Below are 26,751 nucleotides of genomic sequence, written 5' to 3'. Positions count from 1 at the left end.
AGACAGAGTCTCACTTTGTTGCCCAGGCTAGAGTGAGTGCCATGGCGTCAGCCTAGCTCACAGCAACCTCAAAGTCCTAGGCTCAAGCGATCCTCCTGCCTCAGCCTCCCGAGTAGCTGGGACTACAGGCATGTGCCACCATGCCTGGCTAATTTTTTCCATATATATCAGTTGGCCAATTAATTTCTTTCTATTTATAGTAGAGATGGGGTCTCACTCTTGCTCAGGTTGGTTTCGAACTCCTGACCTTGAGCAATCCTCCCGCCTCGGCCTCCCAGAGTGCTAGGATTACAGGTGGAGCCACTGGCGCCCCGCCAACAATGCTTTTTAAAACTACTAGAAACTGGTGGGCTTATGCCTGAATTTTAAGACTCTCAAGGCCACTTATACATGCAACCTTCTTCTAGTCCCCACTCCTTTTCTTCTGCCCCAACTCCAGCGAAATCCTTTCTGTAATTCTGGTGAAAGAACACAGCGTTAGTGACTAATTCAAGGTCAGGAGTCAGTTACTTCCTTCCACCTGACAAGAATTCTCTCCTTAACCAAACTCTAGTCAGGCTCCATCTTTGAGCATGTCTTCAAGAGTCCAATTTTAACAAGAACCCCCCACCCTCAAAATCTGACCAAACTCCTCATCCTGCCCCATTCCCCAGGTGATGTCTGATCACCTGGCCTGCCTTCAGCAAGATTCCTGTCATATCAGTTTAGCCAGAATTCTCCCTAACTCCTGATGTTTCTGCTTCGGAATTTTCTAACCACTGACTTTCCCCCCCAACCCAGACTAATAAATTCCCACTTTCTTGTTGTTTTTGGAGCTAAGTCCAATCTCCCTCCCCCAGTGCAAAATCCCACTGTAGTATCCCGATACCTATTGTAACCATCTCCCTTGATAAAAATCTGTCTTACTCTTAATATTAGTATCCCACCTATTGTAACCGTCTCCCTTGATAAAATCTGTCTTACTCTTAATATTTAAATACATGTCATGAATTAACTTTTTCTTTACCACCACCTAGGTGAATACCAAAAAGAAAAGTCATTCTCATTATTTGAACTAGTAATGACTTAGTAATCTGATTTCAAAACAACTCAGGATTGGGATTTTCCTGTTTTGTTATTAGTATGCTATGGGTAAATGATCTATCTCAGGACAAGAGATGGTAACTTCCAGGCTGGTTAAAAAAAGAAAAAAAAAAAAGCTATTATGAATTAGACTGGACTTCTTTTTTTTTTTTTTTTTTTTTTTTTTTTGAGACAGAGTCTCACTCTGTTGCCCGAGCTAGAGTGCTGTGGCGTCAGCCTACCTCACAGCAGTCTCAAACTCCTGGGCTCAAGCAATCCTCCCACCTCAGCCTCCCAGAGTGCTAGGGTTACAGGCATGAGCTACCATTACACAGCCTGGATTTTATTTTCAATTACTACTTCAGCATTTCAAATTTAAATTTTTTTTTTCCTTTTTCTTACTCAAAGCAAAGAGTAGAACAGGATTTAACAACTTCAGCATGAATAACTTTTTTAATCAAATAACTCTTGGGTGTGAGGGCTGTCTCATGCACTACAGATATTTAGCAGCACCCAGCCTCTACCAGATAGATGCCAGAAGCACTGTCCTCCTACACATGCAAACAGAACCACCAAAATGTCTCCAGAATGGCCAAATGCCCCTGGGGCGGCAAAATCTCCTGTGACTGAGAACCACTGGAACAGAGAACTACCCTCCAAATTCAATGTAACACAGGCAGGCTAGGAAGTTCATTGATACTTCAAATTTAAAGAAACAATCATGCTACAGGGAAGCTAATACTGCTGGGAACCCTACCAGAAGCCAGGGGTATCAAATTGGCAAAAACAAGATTCCAAAGTAGCCATTATCTCTGGAAATTTCCTTGCCCTGCAAAGAGAGTAAAAATACCTGAACACATAAATACATAATAAGTAGAAAAAAATTGGGGCAGCTATCCCAAAGCTGAATCTAGACCTGCACTGTCCACTAGAGCTTTCAGAGGTGATGAAAATGGTCTGCACTGCACTGTCCAATTCCTGTAGCCACTAACCAGATATGCAGTACCTGAAACATGGTTAGCACCACTAAGGAACTGAATTGTTTATTTATTTATTTATTTTTACTTTTAATTAAATTTAAATTGTCACATGTGGCCAGTAGCTACTGGACAGCACAACACAGATCTAGACCATATTATTGTCATTCTTCATGCTGTTGTTGTTAACAACAAAAGGACATTCTTGGCAGAAGTTCCGGTTTCCCTTTTCTTCAGGCAATTCTTTTACTATCATATTCCTAGCTTCATGGTAGGAACCGGCCAGGCCAATGCTCTGAAGTATGGATGCACTGGCCTCTTGCTTGGCTTTGCTATGTTGCGTTTTCCACTTCTGCATTCTTATTTCACTTTTGTACCACCTCAGTCTTTCTCAAAGTCTAGAATGGGCCCTTCTATTAATGAAAAGCACCTAACAGTTTCTAGGGGAACAAACTGTTTGGGAAAGATATAATTAGTAAAAGAAAGAATTATCTCATTTGTTTGTTTTTTAGTTAACTCTGCCCCAGGTAGAATGTAATGTCCATGAGAGCAGAACCCTTTTCTGTCTTTTTACAGCTGCATCCCAGCACCTAGAACAAAGGCACATACAAAGTAGGTATTTAATATCTGATGAACTAATAAATACCAACAATAATAGTGTTCATGGGCCAGTAATCACACTGCTTTAAATATATTAACTTATTTGAGTCTCATTATAACCTATGAGGTATGCACTGCTAGCCTCACTGTGAGGTATGTTTTATTATCCCCATTACTATGGATGAGGATATTGAATCACAGAGAGGTTAAATAACATGCCCAAGATCACCCTGATGATGACAAAACTGTAATCTGAATCGTACCACATATGGAGCTTATTCCCTCACTTAAGCTGTGCTAAAATATTAATAAATTATCTAAGGATTTTTAATATCAGAAGCACCTGAGCTACTCTGCACCCTGCCCCTCATCCCCATGTTGTTATATCAGAAGCACAACATATACACAAAACATCTATAATGAATTACAATTCCATGATACATGACAGTAGCAGAGAGTGCAATATAACACAGAGGTGCATGAGCAATTCAGTCCACGTGCAACTGAATATATGTGCACATGAGGGCCACACATTTCACACAGCTAAGCTAAAATAACACAAGGCTCTAAAGACTTTACCCCCTGAAAAAAGTAACAGGCCAGGCAGAAGGAAGTCTTGTGTAAAACCGTGAGGATGTATAGAAGGAATGTTGGGTATAGGTATAGAAGGAAGGTATAGGTATATACCTTCTATAGGGTATACAGAATGTTGGGTATAGGTATAGAAGGTATAGGTATATATAGGTATAGAAGGAATGTTGGGCTGAGCTATGGAAATCTGGGGAGCGATGAGAGAGCAGAATGGCAAAGCAAACCTGAACGAGACTGTCTATGCTTCTGAATGTCACACTAGGTATCGGACTCTGCCTCAGGCAGCAGAACCCAACTCCACTGCAAGGCAAGGGGTTCAGCCCATAACAACTCCACGAAATGGGTGAACAACAGCTGGGTCTGAAATGAGTGTCCCAAATTTCCCTCAGCACAGCTAAGGGAGCATCCCAAGAGCAGATGAACACTGGGTCCCACTGGAGAGAGATTCAATTGGATAGAGAATGATACTCCTTCCATCTGATGCTTTGTCAGAGGGAGGTAAAATGAAGCTCCAAGGGAAAGGAGATTCTTGATTTTTCTTTTACTATTCTGGTAAATACATGGAGAAATTTTCCTGTAACTCCAACGTTTCCCAGAGCCGGAACACTACACTTTCCTCTCTCTTTACCTACTGTCTCCATGAATCCACTTCCTTTACCTGATCCTTAGCAGGAAATATTACCCAAAGCTTAGTATTTAGTCTCACATTTACTCTATATTCTCTAATGCAAATTTAGCCACCAGATCTTTACTTCCAACATCAACCTAACTCAATCTCTATAGCTGCATTATCCACATGCTCCTACTGAGTATTTGAAATGTGGCCAGTCTGAATTGAAATGTGTTAAGTGTAAAAAAAAAAAAAAAAAAAAAAAAAAAAAAAAAAACTTCAGATTTGAAAGACTTAGTACAAAAAAAGATAAATTATCTTATTAATGATTTTACACTGAGTATGACATTATTAAACTCATACTGAAATGACAGTGTTATGGATATGTTAGGTTAAATAAAATATGTTATTGAAATTTATCCACCTGTTTCTTTTCACTTTTTCAACGTGTCCTCTAGAAAATTTTGAATTACATAAGTGTCTCATTTTTCTATTTCTATAAACTATCTCCATTAATTCAGTCCCTCAAATGCAGCATGCTTAAAACGGGATCCATCAGTAACAAGCTCTATGACATCTCTGTGCCTCAGTTCCTTCATCTATAAACTAGAGATACTAATCGTGATAAAAAGGATGAAAACAGTAAGAGTTAACATCTTTAACCTTTGTAAGATCCATGTGAGGCTGCCATTCCTGTTTTATAAATGAGCAGAGAGAGGCATAGAGAAATTAACTGACCAGCCAAAGGGTACATGTTTAATAAATGGTAGAGCCCGGATTCGAGCCCAGGTAGTCCAGCTCCAGGGTCCTTACTTTTAACCACTGTCTCCCATGATATCTACCCTAGAAATATCGCAAAAAATCCAATGAGTTAATTTAGGTACAACATTTCAAACTGTACATGGCACACAGTAAACTCACCTTCAGTGTTTTGTTTTGTTTTTTTGAGACAGAGTCTCACTCTGTTGCCTGGGCTAGAGTGCCATGGTGTCAGCCTACCTCACAGCAACCTCAAACTCCTGGGCTCAACCGATCCTCCTGCCTCAGCCTCCCGAGTAGCTGAGACTACAGGTACCCGCCACCATGCCCAGCTAATTTTTTCTATATATTTTTAGTTGGCCAATTAATTTCTTTCTATTTTTTTAGTAGAAACTATGTCTCGCTCTTGCTCAGGCTGGTTTCGAACTCCTTACCTTGAGGGATCCACCTGCCTCAGCCTCCCAGAGTGCTAGGATTACAGGCCTGAGCCACCACACCTGGCCTCCTTCAGTGTTTATTATCTCCTTTATCCCTGCCACAGACCTACTTCCCAATTTCTGTACAGGTAATAACCTTCCTCCCCACTTCCAAGGATCAAAACTTCAGGATCATCTTTTAACACTTCTCCCTTTTGCATCCCCTAAATCTAGTCAGGCCCTCCACACCTCCCCTTAAATATTTTCAATGCAGCCACTCCTCTGTTCCCACTGCCACCTTACCCAGCCCTTCACTCCCTCACAGTGGATGAATGACAATAACAAGAATATAAACAGTGCTCATGTGCCAGGCAGGTTACTAATCTATTAATTTATTTAAACCTCACTATAACCCTGTCTGGGCTCTAAGGCTTCTGTATCGAGGTTCTAACAGCGTCTACACTTCTTCAGCAAACAGTTCTTGGATTACCAATCCCATCCCAGGATGAGAACTTTAAGAGTGTGAGTTCTTCACATTTGCATCCCCAGCAGCTGATTTAAGCATATAAGAAGAGGTAGTGGGTGTTCTAAAGAGAAGAAAAAAGACTTGCAAGGCTCAGAAAATTAAAAATTCTAACCCCCTCAAAAATCTCCCACAAAATCATGTCTTAACTCTACTGCCAAACGAGGCAACAGCATAACCTAGCTCCACCTTACCCATTCAATCTTATCTCCACTCCCCAACAAGAACACCCCAGAGTAGTCAAACAAGTTTCTTTCATTGTTCCTGGAGTAAAAAATAATAATTCTTATTATTCACCTCTTATTCACACAGTTCCCATCTGCCTCAGAAATAATCTGAGCTCCTCCACTAAACCTCCCCCAGACTCCCACACCAAACTAACTTCTCATCTAAATTACAATAAAACTCCTAATATCACTTACTGTGGTCTGCAAAGGCATATTCATCACCTGGCAAATGCCACTTACAACCCCAGCACAGAGCATGAACAACCAGAAGGCAAGCACTCAGTCCCACATTTTTTGTCTCCATGTCTAGCACAGGTTTCCACATAGAATACACACTAATTTGGCAAACAGAGTAAATAAATGGACAGGGTAACTGAAATTATCTATAAATACCTGACTTAGCCAATCATATTTACCTAACCATGACATACCTTAAGGTGACAGAAGCAACACAGTCTCAGTTTCAAGGTAGTGGTTTCACTGCACTTTCAGATTACCTTCTTTCCTCATCAAAACTACCCTGTGAAATTCACACTGCTATACCCCTAAGTCAGCTGAGGTTCCAATAAGCCAAGTCACAAGATCACACGACTAATAAATGGCAACCGGGCCAGGAGTCCAGCGTTCTCCCCATTGTTCTAACCCACCTTTTATCTCCTTTCCCTCCTCACCTTCTGTGGAGGAGCCAAATAACTGAAAGGAAAGGAATCGCAGGACAATCCTTGATGATAACAGATACAGTAAATTAATGATTTCAAAAGACCATTTGCCCGAAATAGCTTCTTGTTTTTTCCTTTTCTTTGACTCATCAAGGGCAAGTAATGATTTGGAAAGAAAGCACTGAAACCTCATGATGCTATTGGACTGTAAAAAAACATGTCCATCTAACCCTAAAACCAGGGCCTTTCCAGACTGCAAAGCTGGACCCCGCTCTCCACTTCCAATCCGAGGACACGGCTGTTCCGTGTCACAGCATGACCAGGGAAGGAAGCAGCCTCCTGAGGACACGGCGCCCGGCAAGGCCAACTGGCAGCTGTCGCCGAACGTTCCAGACCACCATTCTTCCCAGCCTGTCTGTCAGCAGGCCTGCAGTCCCCGACGCTCCCGCTCGCGGCGGCGCTCCGACTCCGCGCGGAGACACAAAGACCCTCAGTCCGGGCGGCCTCGGCCCGTGAATGGGCGCGCTGTCGGGCGCTGCCTGCACCCTGGAGCCCCGACGCGGAGAGACGCGGGGACGGAACCGAACCCGGGCCAGCGCCGGCGCCGCCACGCAAAACCCGGACGCGCGGGAGGCGCCGCCCCCGCCGCAGACGCTCGGGCCGCTCCGAGGATGCCCGCAGCCCCGCGCCCGGCGCCGCTTCGCCGCCGCCACCCCGCGGCGAGGGTGCCCCTCCGGTCCGACCGGGCCGCGGCCCGGGCCAGGGCGCTCTCCCCGGGGACGCGGGGTCGGGCCGCACCCCGCAGCCGCCCGCCGCCCGGAACCGGCCCCCGCGCCCCGGAACATGCAGAAGACGCGGCAGGACGGAGGCGGCGGCTCCGCGACGAGCGGCGGCCGGACGCCCCGACACCGCCGCGGCCGCTCACCCTCGCCCCGCGCCGCGCTCACCCAGCTCTGCGCGTCGTTGCTCAGCTTGACCTTCTTGCACAGGCTCCCGGGCAGCTCCATGGCCGCGAGGGTAGCGCAGCGGGGCAGGCCGGCGGGGTCTCCTCGCAGCAGGGCGGGCGCGCGCTGACGTGCGCTCGTGCTCGTGCTCGTGCTCGTGCTCGTGGCTCCGGACTGAGTCCGGGGCAGAGCATGCTGGGAAGTTGCGAAGCTTCCGCGCTCGGCCCGACGGGAGCGCGCGCGACGCTCCGCCCCGATCCTGAGGAAGGGGCGGGGCCCGGGAAGCGGGCGTGCAGCTTCCCTGCGTGAGCCGGTCGGGAGCGAGCACGCGCAGGGCGAGGGGGCTGCGTCGGGGGGAAGCTGACGTGGGCTGCGGCCCCTGAGTTCCTCCGCGCGCCAGGCCGCTTCCTGTCCGCCCCGCCTGCGTCGGGTCAGCCGGGCCGCGTCGTAGAAATGTTATCCAACCTCCGAAAGGGGAGAGCCGATGGACTGAGCGGTTCGCGCACCACGTTACACTCGCTTTAAAGTTCCACTCAACGCACAAATTGAAAAGAAAAATCAGCCAACGCCCCCTTTCTCGACAGCAACCATTTTTCAAGCGGGATTGGTGATCACGGCAAGGTGCCTCCTTCCCGGCCTGGAGACCTCGCTTCGAATCGGGGATGTCTGTGCGATGCTTCTTACCCGGCTAGGCCGAAAAAGGACTCCTGTGTTGCCGGCTACTCGAGAGATCCTCGGAGGACTGAATCTGGCTCTAGGGCCGCGGGTGACCCAGGCCGGAACCAGCCCAGAGAGAGCACTTCCCCATTCGCCTGATTATTCCAGAGCCAGTTCCTGGGAGAAGGGGGGGCGGGAGAGCGTCCTCACGGTCATCTCCTCTCACCCGCACCACCCGTACTCTGAGCCCCCTTTTCCACGGTACCTCTGGCACCAAGAGTTTCTTGCAGCTCTGCCCGTCTGTGACACACCACCACACAGGCACACACCACGACCTGAGACTGCTGCCTCTAAGTAGCAAGCAAATCAGCCTGCTTACTGAACCCGCTGCTACTGTCTTTTTTTATTTTTCTCTAGAGAGCAGTGGTGGCATCATCATAGCTCACAGCAAACTCAAACTCCTGGGCTCAAGCATCCTCCTGCCTCAGCATCCCCTACAGGCTACCACACCTGGCTAAGTAGACCACACCTGGCTAATTTTTTTTTATTATTTCTTTGTAGATATGGTATTAGTGACAAAAAAACAAGTGAGAGGTAATGGAAATCAGAAAAACAGGAAGGAGAAAGCCGTTATAGAAAAACAATAAGGAGGAAATCGTTACAGAAAAATAACCAGGGGAAGCAGTTATTTCAATCTTAAAGAATGGTCTAATCAGGCCATAGAACACTGACCACCAGGTTATGGCACTTTTCCCACCACACGTATGCTAGAAAAAATGACTGAAACATAACCTGTAACTCATGTCCATACTTGGAAAGAATTCAGTCCCCAAAACAGTGATGTATAGTTATGAATAATTATAACTAACCTTTACCTAAACTACTAACCTATAAAAGGAAAAACATCAAAGTAGACAGTGTCTTCTCCACTTGCAGAGACAGACCCATTTCCCCTTTGGAAATGTACTTTTCCTTTGCACCCTTAAGCTTTATTCACAATAGATTCTCCATGCATACTTGCTGAGTATCTGTCATCTTTCTCTATCACATGGGCCAAGCCTGGAGCCCAAGATCTGTGGTAACACTTCAAAGTCCAGCTGGGTACTGAATCAGGGTCTGGTGCTTGCTCAGGCTAGTCTTGAACTCCTGACCTCAAGCAATCCTCCCACCTCAGCCTCCGAGAACGCTAGGAGTGAGCCACTGCCTTGGCCTACTGTCTTAGGCCCTCCCTGTATCCAACCTGAATCATCACTAAGCCCATTCCCTAAACATTCTCTCACTTGCTGCTCTCCACATCCCTGCCACATACACCATTCTTGACCCTGCTGTCAAAGTAGTATTTCTAAAATGGAAATCTGATCTGGTTACTTGCCAATTGAAAATGTCAATGGTTCTCTTAAGCTTTGTCTAGGAAATTCCTAATCTGGGGTCTATATGTAGAACTGAATTTCAATATAATTCTGAATTCTTCCAATAACAGGAATGAGCTTGGAAGAGGATCCCAAACATCAGATGAGAAAACAGTGCCACTTCTGAAATCAGCCATTTTTCCAAGAGTCCTTGTTAAAGGAAAGTGATGTCTAGATATCACAATCGGGGATCTGGAACTGCTCACTGCAGTAAGTTAGCCCTTACTTCTAATCTTAGTTAAGACTGTTTTTTAAGGTAAAATATAAGTTTACACTGATACTATCAGTTCAAATTCATGGTACCAGATATGGGCCATGCAAATGAGCCAGAAACATCTTGTCAACCAGAAACAAAAAAATTATCAAAAACTACTAGGGGCCGCTCAAGGTGGCTCACGCCTGTAATACTAGCTCTCTTGGAGGCCGAGGCAGGAAGGATCACTCAAGTTCAGGAGCTCGAAACCAGCCTGAGCAAGAGCGAGACCCCCATCTCTACTAAAAAAAATAAAAAGAAATTAATTGGTCAACTAGAAATATATAGAAAAAATTAGCTGGGCATGGTGGCGCATGCCTGTAGTCCCAGCTACTCGGGAGGCTGAAGCAGGAGGATCGCTTGAGCCCAGGAGTCTGAGGTTGCTGTGAGCTAGGCTGATGCCACGGCACTCTAGACCAGGCAACAGAGTGAGACTCTGTCTCAAAAAAAAAAAAAAAACTACTAGGACTATGTCAAACAAACTCAGGAACCAATTTAAAGAAACTTTCTCGGCCGGGCGCGGTGGCTCAAGCCTGTAATCCTAGCACTCTGGGAGGCCGAGGTGGGCGGATTGCTTGAGGTCAGGAATTCGAAACCAGCCTGAGCAAGAGCGAGACCCCGTCTCTACTATAAATAGAAAGAAATTAATTGGCCAACTAATATATATAGAAAAAATTAGCCGGGCATGGTGGCACATGCCTGTAGTCCCAGCTACTCGGGAGGCTGAGGCAGAAGGATTGCTTGAGCCCAGGTGATTGAGGTTGCTGTGAGCTAGGCTGATTGCTTGAGCCCAGGTGATTGAGGTTGCTGTGAGCTAGGCTGACACCACGGCACTCACTCTAGCCTAGGCAACAAAGTGAGACTCTGTCTCAAAAAAAAAGAAACTTTCTCATGTCAAAGATAGGGCAATTAGAACACTAAAGGGATAATAACTACAGGATATTAAAACATATCAAATAAGTTTCAATCTAGGTGTACATAATGATAATTTAAAAAGAAGAGGCCGGGCGCTGTGGCTCACGCCTGTAATCCTAGCTCTTGGGAGGCCGAGGCGGGCGGATTGCTCAAGGTCAGGAGTTCAAAACCAGCCTGAGCAAGAGCGAGACCCCGTCTCTACTATAAATAGAAAGAAATTAATTGGCCAACTGATATATATATAAAAAATTAGCCGGGCATGGTGGCGCATGCCTGTAGTCCCAGCTACCCGGGAGGCTGAGGCAGAAGGATCACTCGAGCCCAGGAGTTTGAGGTTGCTGTGAGCTAGGACGCCACGGCACTCACTCTAGCCTGGGCAACAAAGCGAGACTCTGTCTCAAAAAAAAAAAAAATAAATAAAAAAAATAAAAAAAATAAAAAGAAGAATTTATTGTCACTGAAGAATGTTAATAAACCAACTTATTTCAAAAATTGGCAAATAAAGGGAGCAAATTAAGCATTTACTCTGCTTTCCTTGGACTGTTACATCATGTAAGCAAAAAGTTGATGAAGGAAAATTTCTCTTTATAGAAGTACAGCTAATCACTTTGGACACTAACAATGTTGATTAAAAATAAAAAAATAAAATAAAAAGAAAAAAAAGAAGTACAGCTAATAAATAAAGAAGAAATGATAGAATTATAACATCACCGTGTTACACCCTTTACTGAAATAATGGATAAAGACAATGATCCTCAACATCTATTAACATCATGGAAATAAAGATCATCATTACTTTTTTGTCTCCTGATGAAGTAGTCATGCAAAAAACAAACAAAAAAAATCAAACTTGATTCTAATCAAGTCGTTAGGACTAATTATAACATCAGTTTACAGTTAATGCAGAGGAAAGAGGGAGCGGTGAATTTGCATTTGACAAATGCAATCAGTCAAATCCAAACTGTGGAAAGCTCTATACTATGAATGACCTGATTCTTCAATAATTCAAAGACGGGGGGAGGCCAGGCGTGGTGGCTCATGCCTGTAATCCTAGCACTCTGGGAGGCCAAAGCAGGCGGATTGCTAGAGGTCAGGAGTTCAAAACCAGCCTGAGCAAGAGCGAGACCCCATCTCTACTATAAATACAAAGAAATTAATTGGTCAACTAATATATAGAGAAAAAATTAGCCGGGCACGGTGGCGCATGCCTTAGTCCCAGCTACTCGGGAGGCTGAGGCAACAGGACTGCTTGAGCCCAGGAGTTTGAGGTTGCTGTGAGCTAGGCTGACGCCTCGGCACTCACTCTAGCCTAGGCAACAAAGTGAGACTCTGTCTCAAAAAAAAAAAAAAAAAAAAACAAAGACAGAGGGGGGAAATGAGAAAAAACTAAAGAATAAAATAAAACCTAAGAGAAAAATCAAGCAATTGAAATGTATAGAACATATTTGAATATGAATTCAAACAAAAAAAAAACTTTTTAAAAAATGTATGAGGCCATATGTGAAATTTGAAAAGTTCCTGAATTCTTGATATTGAAAACTTACTTTTTTGGTGTGATAATAGCAGTGTTATTATATTGTTAAAGGAGTTATTTGAGATATACATACTGATTTACCAGTGAGATGGCAATGCCATAAATACTCAGGAAACAAACTTGTGCTCTTGGAAATTAAAAACATAATAGCAGGAATGGAAGAGAAGGTGAAGATATTACCCAGAATGTAGAGCAGAAAGCCCAAGAGATGGGAAATAAAGGAGAATTTTTTTAAAAGAAGGAAAAGAACAGTCCAGGAAACTCAACATCCAAATAATAGGAGTTCCAGGAAGAAAAACATTGAAAACTCACAGAAGGAAATAACCATGAAAATTAGTCAATAAAATTTTCTAGAACTAAAATGCCTGAGTCCTTCCCTGAATATTCAGCTCAGCAGATAAAAATCAAGCACACAAAGCATAGCACTGTGAAATTTCAGATCACTGTTCCCCAGCAGTCTCGAATTGTTTGGAAATCCTACAAGCTTCCAAGGAAATGAGAAGTTCATGAACATTTGGAAATAAAAACGAATTCAAAGATACCAAGAAAAAAACACTGAAAGAAGATAAATGGAACAATATCTTCAGAGCTCTGAAAGAAAAGTACTTCCAACTTAGAATTTAGAATTATTAAACACCCTTTCTCAAGGATATATTGGAGGACATACTCCATGAAAATGAAAGTAGAAAGACATGGCGTCCGGAAAGTAAGGATTTCCACCCAGGAGACAGCCAAAGGGATGACTCCTGCAAGCTGGGTCTGGTGGGCAACCCGTGAGAAGGCTCTTAGTGAGGTTAGAAGCCCTCAGAAAACCTTCTTTTAGAAAGAGATGAATTGGATAGAGTGTCTGCTGGCAGTAACCATATTGAAAATGGTTTGGACAACAGGGAAAAGGTTTGGGATTAAATTGATAACCACTTAAGAAAACTAAGTCATCAAAAAGGACACATTTATCCTATCTTTTCTATGCAAACTGCCTTTCAGGGTAATCAAACCATTGATGAGGGAGGAGTTTGTACTGACAGAACAATGTTAGCGAATGCAGAGGAATATTGGCATTTTTAAAACAGCATTTTAAGCACCTGTGAGGTGACAGATACAGGCCATGGTCATCAGTGGGTGCTAAAACATAGTAGGTAAAAGGTAGGAAAGGGAACTTTGTCATGGAGGACTCAGCTGACGCCACCTACGTTCACTGGTCTATCTTAGCATCTCCGAAACCGGGATGCCAGATACCCTGTACCTTATAACGTGATAGAATTAGAAGGGCTCAGTACTAATTGTCTTAGTTTGGATTGTGTAAGAAGCAGGCCTGAAAAAAAAATCTTGTTAATTATAAATATAATAACTTAGATTTCTTAAAAAACAAAAAAATAAAGAAGAAGCAGGCCTGGAGAGAAGGGTGCTAGTACAGGTGATTTGTTTGGGAGGTGATTCTAGGAAATACCATTAGGAAGGTGGGAAGGTGATGCAGGGACAGGAAGGAAGCCAGTGGCATGTTACCAAGCAAACGTCAAGGGGCAACTGGAGCTGAACCCCACAGGGGAACGCTGAGAAACAGTGTTGAACATTTGCCTCTGACTGTAGCACCTGAGAGGGAAGGGAGTTGGAGTATTTATACATCTCCCTCCAGTAGTCATCAGTCCAGGATACTCTTAGGGTGTATTCATCCCCTGGCATTTTGGGATTGCAAGGCACATAAACGGAAAGAACACCGTCCCAAAGAAAGCCCTCGTGCGAAGGGATACAGGCACTCAAGTTGAAGTCAGAATGGCATTTGCAGGCCAGGCGCTGTGGCTCACGCCTGTAATCCTAGCTCTTGGGAGGCCGAGGCGGGCGGATTGCTCAAGGTCAGGAGTTCAAAACCAGCCTGAGCAAGAGCGAGACCCTGTCTCTACTATAAATAGAAAGAAATTAATTGGCCAACTGATATATATATAAAAAATTAGCTGGGCATGGTGGCGCATGCCTGTAGTCCCAGCTACTCGGGAGGCTGAGGCAGAAGGATAACTCGAGCCCAGGAGTTTGAGGTTGCTGTGAGCTAGGCTGACGCCACGGCACTCACTCTAGCCTGGGCAACAAAGCGAGACTCTGTCTCAAAAAAAAAAAAAAAAAAAGAATGGCATTTGCTGCAATATTAAGGCTTGAGGGGACATGGACAGGGCACCAGCAGTGTTTACTGTAACCACACGTGACATATTCTTGAAGAAAAAACAAAAAGAAGCATGGACATATTTCTGTAATTTTTTTTACACAAGAAGTTACTGCTTTTTAAGAAGGAAAAAACAATTAAAAATTCCACAAGGAAAATTGTACATATACACACACATGTGCATGTGCATATGTATAAACACATACCTAAATATCCAGGGGAAGAATGTTGTGCTGAAAGGAAGGGTAATAATAGTTTCACTACATGGCTGAGCTCTACAACACACATTCTTAGCCATGATAACGGAAACTACGAATATAAACTTTAACAAAATTACAATAGAACTAGATGAAGAGGTTGAGGGGGTAAGAGGATGAGTATGTGTGTGTGATGATAGTAAGAGAGGAGAGAGAGATACAGCCTCACTTTCCATAGTAAGAAACCGATAGATAATGCTTCTATGGTCTGAATATTTGTGTTCACCCCCCCAAATTCAGATATTGAAATCCTACCCCCCAAAGTGATGAAATGAGGAGATGAGGTCTACCCATTTCGAATCTCTTGGACTTGCCAGAAGATTTCTATGTCAATTCTATAAAGAAAATTATACCTTCAGTCAAGCAGTTTTTATCAGCAATTCGGCAAAATTGTGAAGGCGTATCTTCTCCACCAGGGGGACTTAATTGAACAAAGAACAAGATAAGAGAAATAAGGCTGAAAGAAACTTTGAAACATCACTTACAAATGTCATCTGAAGCATTTCTTTGTGATTAACATCATCATTTTTTAAGGAAAAAAAAGCCCCAAAATAATGAATTTCATAAGATCAGTCACTAAACATTATTTAATTTATTTATTTTTTAAGACACAGTCTTCCTTTGTTGCCCAGGCTTGAGTGAGTGCCATGGCATCAGCCTAGCTCACAGCAACCTCAAACTCCTGGGCTCAAGCAATCCTTCTGCCTCAGCCTCCCGAGTAGCTGGGACTACAGGTATGCACCACCATGCCCGGCTAATTTTTTCTATATATATTAGTTGGTCAATTAATTTCTTTGTATTTATAGTAGAGATGGGGTCTCGCTCTTGCTCAGGCTGATTTCGAACTCCTGACCTCGAGCAATCCTCCTGCTTTGGCCTCCCAGAGTGCTAGGATTACAGGCGTGAGCCACCGCGCCCGGCCAACATTATATTTTTAAATAATGGGCTTGCCTGTAATTCAAAGGAGACCTTCATACTGAGTGGAAATAACTTGCTAGGATTCTAGGTGGTCAACCAGTTATACAACCTAGGTAAACCACACAACTTCTATGGGCCTCCTATTTCTCATCTGTAAGATAAGGGGGCAGAAGTGGATGAATTTATCTCAAGGGATTTTTCCTGCTCTAAATTATTCTATGTTCTTAATTTAGGTGTCATTAACATCTGAAAATAGCAATTTCATCAAAACCACAAATTGTCTTTGCACACATTACTATATGTAAAACATGGTGTTTTTGTATGCACCTGATAAAGGAGACTTTAAAATATAAAACATAATTGATAGAATTATAGGAAGAAGTTGACAAATCTCAAATGGCTGGGTGCAGTGGCTCATGCCTGTAATTCTAGCACTCTGGAAGGTTGAGGCAGGAGGATCACTTTAGTTCAGGAGTTCAAGACCAGCCTGAGCAAGAGCGAGACCCCCATCTCAATCTACCATATAATAGAAGATTTCAATACTCATTCACTCATTTTATTCGATGAATATCTTTGAGTGTCTGCATGCTGGGGGCTCTTCTGCTCATTGGTAATAGGGCTGTGAATAAAATAAAAATCCTCAACTTTTTCAAGCTTATATTAGAAGGAGAGAGAAAAAATTTACAAATACATAAACCTAGCCGGGCATGGTGGCTCACGCCTGTAATCCTAGCACTCTGGGAGGCCGAGGCGGGCGGATTGCTTGAGGTAAGGAGTTCAAAACCAGCCTGAGCGAGACCCGTCTCTACTATAAATAGAAAGAAATTAATTGGCCAACTGATATATATAGAAAAAATTAGCCGGGCATGGTGGCGCATGCCTGTAGTCCCAGCTACCCGGGAGGCTGAGGCAGAAGGATCACTCGAGCCCAGGAGTTTGAGGTTGCTGTGAGCTAGGACGCCACGGCACTCTAGCCTGGGCAACAAAGCGAGACTCTGTCTCAAAAAAAAAAAAAAAAAAAATACATAAATCTAGTAAAGCCTTGTGAAAGCACACCCAGGATGCCACAAACCTTGAGACTCTAGAACGGACATTGTGCTCCATCCACCCTCCCACCCCCACCCCCACTGCGTGTAGAATGGGGGAGATGGGAGTAAGATTCTTGTTTTGAAGTTGGGGACACAGTTGGAGGGGAAAGCCAGGCAGGAAAATGGCACAAAATCCAGAGGGGAGATAGAGTTTGAATCCTGCTTGCTCAGTAATTGCCCCACTCAACATTCCCAAACTGGGCAAACACTATGCTGGCACTATCCCGCCAGGAATTTCCTGGAATCAGTGATGCTTTTCTGGAGTCCATTCAATACAGACCCTGAATCATTCCTGTCGCTATTTAAGCTGGAGTGAACCATCTCCACTAGACGGCGCCAGACTGCGGATTCACAGGAGGAAGCAACGTCTCCAAGACTGCTGGCTCTTCTACCCATTTTTATTAATCTCACTCTGAAAGACAAGACAATTCAATCAAAGACAAAAAAGTCAGAAAAGAAGACAACAGGCTTCACTATTTCACAAATGATATGGTAGACTATATAAAAAAATCACAAAGACAACTTGTCAGAAATAATAAGTTACCATGACACACACATTTTTATGCAAAGGTTATGAGTTAAGCTTGCCTATAAAATTAGTTCTACTGGTGTTATTAGGATTTTCTTAATTGATCATTCTTTCCCCCCGCCCACACCCCAGCTCTGGTAAGGTTAGTCCAATCCTTCTTCTCCAACTTGTTCCTTACGCAATCTCTGAGGGGGTAGGGTTGGGTGGGGGAAAGGAAGAGAATAGTACCTACTCCCCAGCCCTAGAAAGAGAACAACTGCAGAATTCCACACCCAGGGCCCTGCTCATGTCCAGCTCACTTAAGGGAGGCCTGGTTAGACTCAGGGTTCACAGCAGCATTGCAGGGGCCCTGTCTCAGTATCTTCTAGGATGTCCCAGGACTGAGGCTCTAGGTAGCTCATCCTTGAGTTTTTGCTTTGAGTTGAATATAATTTTCACAGAGACACAGAGACTGTGTCATAGCCAACAAGCACGTGACCGGCTGAATACTGAAAATGAAGTTTGGGCTTTTTCTTTGTTGAGAGGCCATCGACCACGAGCTTCTGATACTCTTACATACTTGCAAAGTGTGCTGAAATCGCAAAGCCTAGACGGCACTCCCAATGCCCCAACCCGCGTGGGCCACTGCTCAGAACTGCTTGTGCAGCCGGCAGTCTGGAGAATCGGGAGATGCCTCATAGGTCCCGCACTGTGCCTGCTTCCCTCCAGACAAAGTGTGGCTGGCTCGCTGCTGCCTAAACAGCCACGGAGGTGTTAGGGCTCCTCTCCTGTGTACACCACTGCTGTGCAGCTCCGCCCAGCCTCCCGCGACTCCCTGTGGGATTGGGGATTGGGGACCAGGCACAGGCTATGTTGAAACTCATGTAACTGCTCTTGCTGCCATTAATAAAGTCCTTCATCTCTGACTTATGTCAGGGATGTCATCTGCCAGCATCTGCAGGATTCTGGGAGGCTAATGTCTTAGCTAGTACAGTTACTTCAGTGGGAGCTTGCCTGCCTGCAGCTCTCTGCCACAGTAATCTGCCTCAGGGAAAAAAGGTGTGGGGAAAGTAGAGAAGGTAGGTGAAATCACACCCAGGCATCTACATAGTCTCCAAAGGGGTTTAAATCCACCTCATGCTGACATCTGGTTGCACCTGAATCCAAACGTTTCCAACTTCTTCTCAACTGAGGCCTCTCAAATGGCCTTAGTCGCTGGCTTTACAGGCCTTGTGAAATCCCTGTGCTGTGTGCACCGAGAGTATTTCCAGCATTCTCCGCACAAATCAACAAGTCAGTGCTCGTACGCTGACACTGGGGGACCACAGGAGGGTACGATCACAAGCCCTTACCTCCTCCCCACACCTTCTTCCGTTGTTTCACCTGTTCAGGGGCGTGACTGTCCCCCACTACAAGCCTCCCGCTACTGAAGTCTCTAAGGGCTGCTGCCAACTGGGGGAGTGGCTTCCCCCTGGGAAGTCACCCAGACGTCCACCCAACCAAGGCATTTGCTCCCATGGGGAGAGGCTGTCCTGACAGCCATTGTGCAGAAAGATCCTTCGACACTGTAAGGTAGCATCACCTGCTGTGTACTCTTCTCTTTACCTTTCAATCTATGGCATCCTGCCCCGGTACACTACAGACAGCATGTATGTGCGTTGACGTCTTAGCAGCATTCAATGTCTTTTATTAAATCTCATTTTTAATCCACTCTTCTGCTTGGCAGAGATCCTGGCTCATAGCACCAATGGTCAATTTTTATTATAATAATAATTATTATTGTCACTGTCATCTCACTCATAGATAAGCCATAGCGTGGTACATATATGCGTGCGCACACACACACACACACACACAGAGTAACTGAAACATCTGTCTTTAGAATCTGAAATATGAGCTTTTGCATAAGGCTCCATCAACCCCCAAACTAAAAGATTTCCTTGCATATCTCAAAACTGCCGTGGGAAATACTAGTTGTGCAATATTAACCGTTTTTTCCTAAGGGAATACTCTACCAATGCTTAGAAATAAAATCTTTCTTCACTATACACATGTCTTTTGCCAAACCTGCTCGAAAAACCATTCAGTTGGAAGGTTTATTTGATCAATCTAGTTTGTGGCCAAGACACCTCCCTGTCCTGCAGTCAAAATTTAGAGTGTGTATCCTAAGCATAACTAGATCCTATTCATAAAAAGATCAATATGAATGAAACCTTAACAAAACAACTAATAATTACCACATAATCAAGATGAAAGTTATACTGTAAGCTGTCAAAATTATGTCTATATGAAAGGCACAGAAAAACAAATATTTTCATGGTCAAAATAAACAAACCAGGCTGTTTAGTTTGTTCCCTCCTCTGCAGCTAAGGAATTTATCTGGTGTGTAGTACAGCTTAGTGGTCACACAGGTTCTGGAGCCAGACTCCCTGTATTTGAATGCCGTTTCTAACCACCTACCAGCTCTGCACCCCTGGCTGGGCTATTTAACTTTTCAGGGTCTCGGTCATACCTTCTGCGGAAGAGGGGAAGTAACACTACCAGTTTCACAGGGTTGTTATGAGGGTGAATTAGATAATACAAATAAAATGGTTAGAAAATTAGATAATACAAATAAAATGATTAGAATAGTGTCTGGCACATAGATATATTTGCTAAATATTATTATTAATATTATTATTATCTGATACATGGTTTGCAGAGATGGGCTCTTACAAAGTTGTCTAGGCTTTTCTCGAACCCTTGGGCCCTAGCAGCCCCCTTGCCCTGGCCTCCCACAGTGCTGGGATTACAGGCATGAGCCACAGAGCCCCCAGTGGATTTGGTTCTCACGTCCAGCTATGCTGCAAACTGAGTTCTTTTTCTTTCACCTTTGCACAGGCACTTTCCTACCAAGGATTTTGTGATTCTGAGAGAGCACAGGATTCTGCAGAGAGTTCTGTGCATGTGGCCGGCTCCCCTGTGGGCACACCTTCCTTCTGGAGCGCTGGGTGGTGGGAAGAACTGGACAGATAACTGTGCCAGAGGCAGTCTGCTGGCTCACAGGACAAGGAATGCTCCTCTCTGAGCAGACAGGAGGCAGAGCCGCAGCATGGATCCCGTGGCCTGTGCCTTCCTCCCAACCGTGCTGAGGGCAGCCGGCCTCTAAATGTTTATGAACAGAAAAAGAAGAGTTGGAAAGGGTAGGGCAGCGGACTTTGCTCTTGTTTATAAACACTGCACTAATTGATGTGTTAGCCAAGTATTATTACTTTAATTTTTTTTTTGCAGTTTAAATCCTTCCTTAATTATTTGGGCTGCTGCCCCATCCCTTTGCAGGCAAAGCTTCCTGAAAGAACTGTCCACACAGAACTGTCCTATCCCCCTTTCTTTCCCTCCCATCCAACCTTAAAGAAAAAACAGTTGCAATGTATAAACAATTTGCATCCAATATGTGTATAGGATGTTTAATATTCAGCTTATACTAAAAGGCTTTAATGAAAACTAATACTCCCTACCCCTCCCACCATCTGCTTCCCTATCCCACTCCCAGTGAAAACCACTTTCAACTTTTATGCTGTTTCCACTGGTAACTATTTACATATTTCAAAGTTGTAGGCCTATATTGCTATTTCTTGATTAATTTCATTTCATTATTTGTTTTGAGATAGGATCTCCCTCTGTCACCTGGGCTAGAGTGCCGTGGTATCATCATAGCTCACTGCAACTTCAAACTCCTGGACTCAAATGAGCCTCCTGCCTCAGCCTCCCCAGTAGCTGGGACTACAGGCCCACAACACCATGCCTGGCTAATTTTTCTATTTTTTCTAGAGAAAGGGTCTCGCTCTTGCTCAGGCTGGTCTCGAACTCCTGATCTTGAGCAATCCTCCCGCCTCAGCCTCCCAGAGTGCTAGGATTACAGGCGTGAGCCACCACACACTGCCTTATTTGAGATTTTAAATAGGGTGGTCTGTGCAGACCTCATTGAAATGCTGAAATGTAGCCAAAGGCTCGAAGGAAACGAGGCCAGGAAGAGATTAATGCTGTTTGCAGGAAATCATTCCAGGCAAGGGAAGAGACTCAGCAAAGGCCCTTAGGTGAGAGCAGAGTTGGCATGTTCAAGGAACAGCAGGGAGTCCAGTGGAACAGAATGAGCAAGGAACAGAGATGATGAGGTATTGGGGGTGGGTTGGAGGTGGGGGAAATATCAGGGTTATGTCATTGACGTGACTATGGCTTTAACTCGGAGTTAGGTGTGGAATCATCGCATGGTTTTGGAATAAAACAAAACTTAAAAGTTTCCTCTTACTGCTGTGCAATGAATACTATAATAGATACTATAATGGAATATGGGTAAAAATAATTAGGATATCTGGTCTTCCTAATGTAGAAATTTCAAACTTAACATGCACAAAATTGAATTTTTAAATGTTCTCCCCTAAATCTATTCTTCTCTCCACAGTCTTCCCTGTCTCAATAACTGGCTCCTCCCAGAACCTGAGGCCAGACGCCTGTGAGTCATACTCAGTTCCTGCTGTCTGTCACCTCCTTCCCCCTAAATCCACCATGACACCCTATCCTGACCCCGTGGACTCGGCATCCCTGTTCAGCTCCCTGTTCAGCACCGTGGTCTCTTGCCTGGCCTGTCACCTCTGCCTCCTAATTTATCCTGCAGCTTACACTTACTCCAATTTAATACTTTTGAAAATGCAAATCAAGTCACATCATTCTTTGCTTAAAACCTCTCAATGGGTGATGGAGAGAAACTGCTTTAACAAGTGACAGTTTTATTTGGAGTGGTGGGATTGTTTCGGAATTAGATAAAGTGGTGGCCGAACAACACTGTGCATGTGCTAAATCCTGCTGAATTATTCACTTTTAAGTGGTTAGTTTTATATTCCATGAATTTCTCCTCAACTTTTAAAAAAATCCTTTAATAGCTTGTCACTGCATTTAAATTAAAACTTTTCTTACTATATGAATTAGGTTTAGATGTGGTTGCAAGTTTTAGAAAACCCAAAGTAATAGGGACTCAAACAACATGGAAGTTCATTTCTTTCATATAAAAAAATCTGAGAGTAGCCGAGATCAGAGAGTATGCACATGGAATCACCGGGTTAAACGTACCTGCTTGAGGGGCTGCTATTCTGCAGGGACGACAAGTCGCAGGACAGCGCGGTGGCTAAAGAGAAGACAACAGCCAAGTCCAATAAGGTTCTGGCATCAAATTTGTGACAGTGACCGGATAGCCTTTACTAGAGCCACCACAGCTGCAGGGATGATGGAGGGGGCCGGAGGGGACCGTCCCCTTGCCTTCATCCCTCCTGCCATCATTCCCTCCAAAATAAATATTTTTTATTCATTTTTCAAATTTCTTTTATAAAAAGGAAAAAAATGCTGAGATGACCTTTTTAAAATAGTTCTTTGGGGGTAAAAAAGTATCAAAACAGTTCGGAAAGCAGAAGCAGCAAAGCAACAGAACTTTCTGTCTGGAGAAGGGAGAAGAGCGCTGTGGAAGCATTCCCTCGCTTCTTTTCTCTGCCACCCAAGTTCTATTTGTACTTGATGAGGCCAAACTAAACTCTTTTCCTTGTTAGGAACTGCAAGGATTTTTCCATTCTTCTTTTTTCCCAGACTGCAGTCGTCCTCCTTCCAGCAGAGCTGGTTGTCTTCAACTTTTCACCTTAATCCCATTGGATTTCTCGCCCCATTTTCTTCAGAGAATGTCATTGAAGTAACATATTTCAGTGCCAGAAGAATGAAGGAGATGTTTTAGTTGAATATTTTTATATCACTGATTCCTACTCAGTGAAGTTTGGATGCTCCACCGTAAACAAAGATTCTTTCAGACGTGTTTTCCTTAGCTAGAACTATGCATCCATCCTGCTGTCGGTGCAATGGAAGGCTTCGTGGGAAGTAGTCTCAAGGACTAAGGAATCGCCTTACTAAATGATGGCATCTCAATTTGCTTTGATTTGTTGACTGCTTATTTCCTTAACATTTCTGCAATTCTAAGCATTTCTGCCCCTGCAAAGGAAGAGCTAACTGTAGAGCAGTTCAGTGCAGGGTCTCTGGAGCCCGCTGCTTAGTCTGAGCCTGGCTGGCTTCTTCACTGTCCCTCAGTTTCCCATCCTATTGACATATGCGACTCTGCCCCTGCACATTTTAAATGCAGTGTAAGTGTGAGCTCCATGCAGGTGCAAGGTGAGCACCTGCTGACATGGATCAAATGAGAGGCAAGACCTACACCATCCTGCGGAAAAAAAAGACCAAACTCTGTAAAATAATTTTAAAAAGATTTACTTGGAGCCAAATTGGAGGACCATGACCCAGAGCCACACCCAAGAAGCCTTGAGCAAGTGGACTCACTGTAGCTGGGTCACAGTTTAGTTTTACATGTTTCAGGGAGACAGGGGTTGCAGGTAAAGTCATAAATCGATATGTGGGAGGCATACATTGGTTTGGCCTGAAAAGGTGGGCCATCTCGAAGTTGGGGGGGCTTACAGGTTAGGTGGGTTTAAAGATTCTTTGGCTTGTACTTGGTTAAAGACATGAAGGTTTGTCTAGAGGCTTAGAATGTTTTAACATAAGGAGCTATTTATCAGAGATAAGCCACCAAACATTGATTTGTTGTTTAAACTGAGGACCTGCAGGTGTGTCTTGCATAGCCTTAGGCCTGTTAATGGGTTACAAAGGAAGTCTCCAAGAAGGGAGGGGGGCATGATGAGGCCTGTCTGACCTATCCCCTCCTGGCTGGCAATTTAGTTTTGGGATATCCCTTTCACCAAGAGGGGTCCATTCAGTCAGCTGTGGGGGGGAGGGCATAAGATTTTATTTTAGTTCACAGACTTAACATAAATTTTCATTTAATTGTTCATAATCAACTGTCTCCCTCATAAGACTGTTATGAAAATCACCTTAGGTATGCCAAGAAAAATGCTTAATACAGGGTATAGTGAATATGAAACACTCAGTATGAGCTAACATTGTCCAGCAGGAAAAGCTAATAGTGAACCTAAGGAACGTATCACAGGAGAAGCTCAGGGTGCCGTAGGTGCATCTTCCAGGGCATCTAAAGTGAGTCCAGATAAATAAGGAGTTAGCCAGGTAAAAAAGGAAGGGAGAGAGTTTTTAGAAGAGAAGGCCAGAGAAGAGCCTCCTCATTTTAAACAAACTAAGTGAAGTTTAACATGGTAAGAGAGGGAGCTGTGGTCAGGGGTGGTGGCTCATGCTTGTAATCCTAGTACTCTGGGAGGCCAAGGCGGGAGGATCCCTTGAGCTCAGGAGTTCTTGCCTGAGCAAGAGTGAGACCCCCTCTCTACTGGAAAAAATATAAAAAAATTAGCTGGACAACTAAAAATAATATAGAAAAAATTAGCTGGGCATGGTGGCTCATGCCTTTAGTCCCAGCTACTTGGGAGGCTGAGGCAGGAGGATTGACTGAGCCCAGGAGTTTGAGGTTGCAGTGAGGTTGACGCCACAGCACTCTAGCCCGGGAGACTCAGTCTCCAAAAAAAAAAAAAAAAAGAAGGAGAAGGAGAAAAAGTGGGAGCGGGAGCTGGGAGTGGCAGGCAGAAATCGAGTCATTCATTACAGACCTTTTCAGTTATTCTCCCAGTTGTACTTCATCCTGAGAAATGGGAGAAACCGGCCCCTGTGTAGTGGGCTTTAGCAGGAGAGCGGTAAAACCAGAAGGATATTTTGGAAAACGCCTGTGGAATGGCATGGAGGGGACCAAAGCTGGAGGCAAAAGATGCCTTGGGAAGCTGTGCTGGTCCTGAGTGAGGGTGGAAGGTGGCGACCTGGGGCAGGCAGCAGATACAGGATGGAGAGACCCAGTGTCCTTCCTCAGTCGGACTGCTCTGCTGAGCATGTCATGTGTTCCGTTTGAAATATCCTCTGTCCTCATGTAGGTAAAGAGTTTACTGTGACTGTCTCTTAGGTTCACCTCCTGTCACCCAGCTTCAGAGTGTTTGCTGGTTTGGTGCTTGTCATCTCCCCCAAGGAGAACAATGCTTCATCAACTGTTGCTTGAGGCTCCTACCATTAGTTTTCTGCGAGCTGCCCCCAGACGCGCCATGTGACCAGCAGGGTGGCAGAGAGGATTAGCACCGCAGTTTGCCTTCCAGAAGTTTAATGTTTACCTCACCCGGAGGAGGAGTACAAGCACTTCTTCATAAGATCCTATAATGAATCGCAAACATCTTTACCACCTGACCGTACCCTATCCAACTATTTTAGAATAATTCCCTGGAAATGACTTAGGTGTTGGGGAGGAGGGAGGGTATAAACGAGCTCTTTTGTGGGAGCCCATCTCCCTCAAATTACCTCAATTACCTCACCGTCAGAATCCAATGTGACTTGGCATAATTCATGCAGAGATTGTAAATTGCGATAAGATAAATGAGTAATAAATATCTTCTTCAGATAAAGACTAAATGCCATTTTAAAGGTCATTGGCCTCAACTGTTTTTCTCATAAAAGTATTATGGGATTTGCAGAGGAAAGTATTTTATGGTTTGTTCTCATTTTTAATTTTGTCCACTAGAAGCCCTGGGCAGAACAGCCTCAGGCAAAATTTTAAGTAAAGGAGGCGAAGTTAAACAGCATTCCCCTCTTTGTTATACACCATTCTTTGCATTCTCAGCCTGCTACTGTCCTGAAAGCAAGGAAAAGAACAAGCTAATTCACAGTAAGACTTCAATACATGTTTCTTAGTGGAAGGGGGGCATGATCCCAGGGAAGCAAAGGTGATCTCAGACCCCAAGGCAAGAGGAACTTGCTGGAAAACATGGATTTGGAGTTATGAAGATAACAGAAGGCTAGCAAGTCCGGACAGAGTCCAGAACCATGAATAATCTTCCTTCTCCCCTCCTCCCCCTTGGCTCTCCCCTGTGCACTTTAGCTGCTAACTTCACAAACCTTTGAAAGCTCTGACTTGAGATCTTTAACTGTAACTATATTGCAAGTTTCCTTCCATGCCAAAAAGGCCCCTTGGCCAGAGCTAGGTTAATTGTATCATTACTTGGAACTGTGCCCACTCTGAAATAAATTTATAAAACTCTCTCTCTCTCTCTCTCTCTCTCTCTCTCTCTCTCTCTCTCTCTCTCTCTCTCTCTCTGACAACAATGTCCTCAAGTCTACACTTTAAGTTCATGGAGACTTTAGTCTTCACCCCTTTTCCCAATCTCAGCCTTTCCTAGCTTCAGGACTCTCTAGTCTAACCTGAATCCCCTTCTTCACAGAATTAATTTTCTTAGGTTTCTACTTCATGCAGATATTGTTCCACATGAGTTGTTCTCAACCTTAGCTGTTTGCTGGAATCCATCAGAGAGCTTAGAAAAAGAAAAAGAAAAAAAACTGTACCTGGGACCTAGAGATTTTAATTTAATTGGTTTATGGTGCAGCTTAGGTATGAGGAATTGTGAAAGCTTTCTAGGTGTTTCTAATCCACAAGTGAGGTTAAGGACCACCAGGTACTGGAGATACAGCAATAAAAAGACAACTACAGCAGAGGTCATATCCTGTCAAGTGCAAACTCTATTCCTCTTCTGGTTATCAGCTGCCACAGTTCCTTTGCCAGCCTGTCCTCCTCCCACGGTTGCTCCTCCAGGTCTTGGTCTTAGATGGAACTGTCTACCCACTGTCTGCACAAGCGCCCAGGTGTCCTGGCACCGCTCTGCTCACAGGTAACTCTGCTGATTAGCTTCATT

General features: G+C 44.2%; 1 protein-coding gene and 1 long non-coding RNA gene across 5 annotated transcripts in view; one reads left to right on the top strand and one right to left on the bottom strand.

The window, feature by feature from the left end:
- The window catches only part of PAPSS1 (3'-phosphoadenosine 5'-phosphosulfate synthase 1), an 82,695-nt gene extending 75,149 nt beyond the window's left edge, over window positions 1-7,546 (bottom strand). For 2 of the 4 annotated variants that reach the window (XM_012766265.3, XM_020284503.2), the window contains exon 1: window positions 7,372-7,545. In XM_012766265.3, coding sequence (XP_012621719.2) covers window positions 7,372-7,431 — 60 coding nt within the window. In that variant the 5' untranslated portion in view covers window positions 7,432-7,545. Of the gene's footprint in view, window positions 1-7,371 lie in introns of all 4 variants that reach the window. The other 2 variants (XR_012915130.1, XM_012766266.3) reach the window with 2 other exon arrangements.
- Window positions 7,547-7,659: 113 nt separating this feature from the next.
- LOC109730121 (uncharacterized) lies at window positions 7,660-20,470 on the top strand. The gene is made up of 3 exons (XR_012915131.1): window positions 7,660-8,763; window positions 9,506-9,644; window positions 19,940-20,470. It is a non-coding gene; the product is annotated as an uncharacterized LOC109730121 (long non-coding RNA).
- The last annotated feature ends 6,281 nt before the right edge of the window (window positions 20,471-26,751 follow it).

The sequence above is a fragment of the Microcebus murinus genome, chromosome 27, assembly GCF_040939455.1.
Source record: "Microcebus murinus isolate Inina chromosome 27, M.murinus_Inina_mat1.0, whole genome shotgun sequence".
Taxonomy (NCBI): domain Eukaryota; kingdom Metazoa; phylum Chordata; class Mammalia; order Primates; family Cheirogaleidae; genus Microcebus; species Microcebus murinus.
Note: the sequence above shows the minus strand (reverse complement) of the source record. Positions and strands in the feature narration are given on the sequence as shown.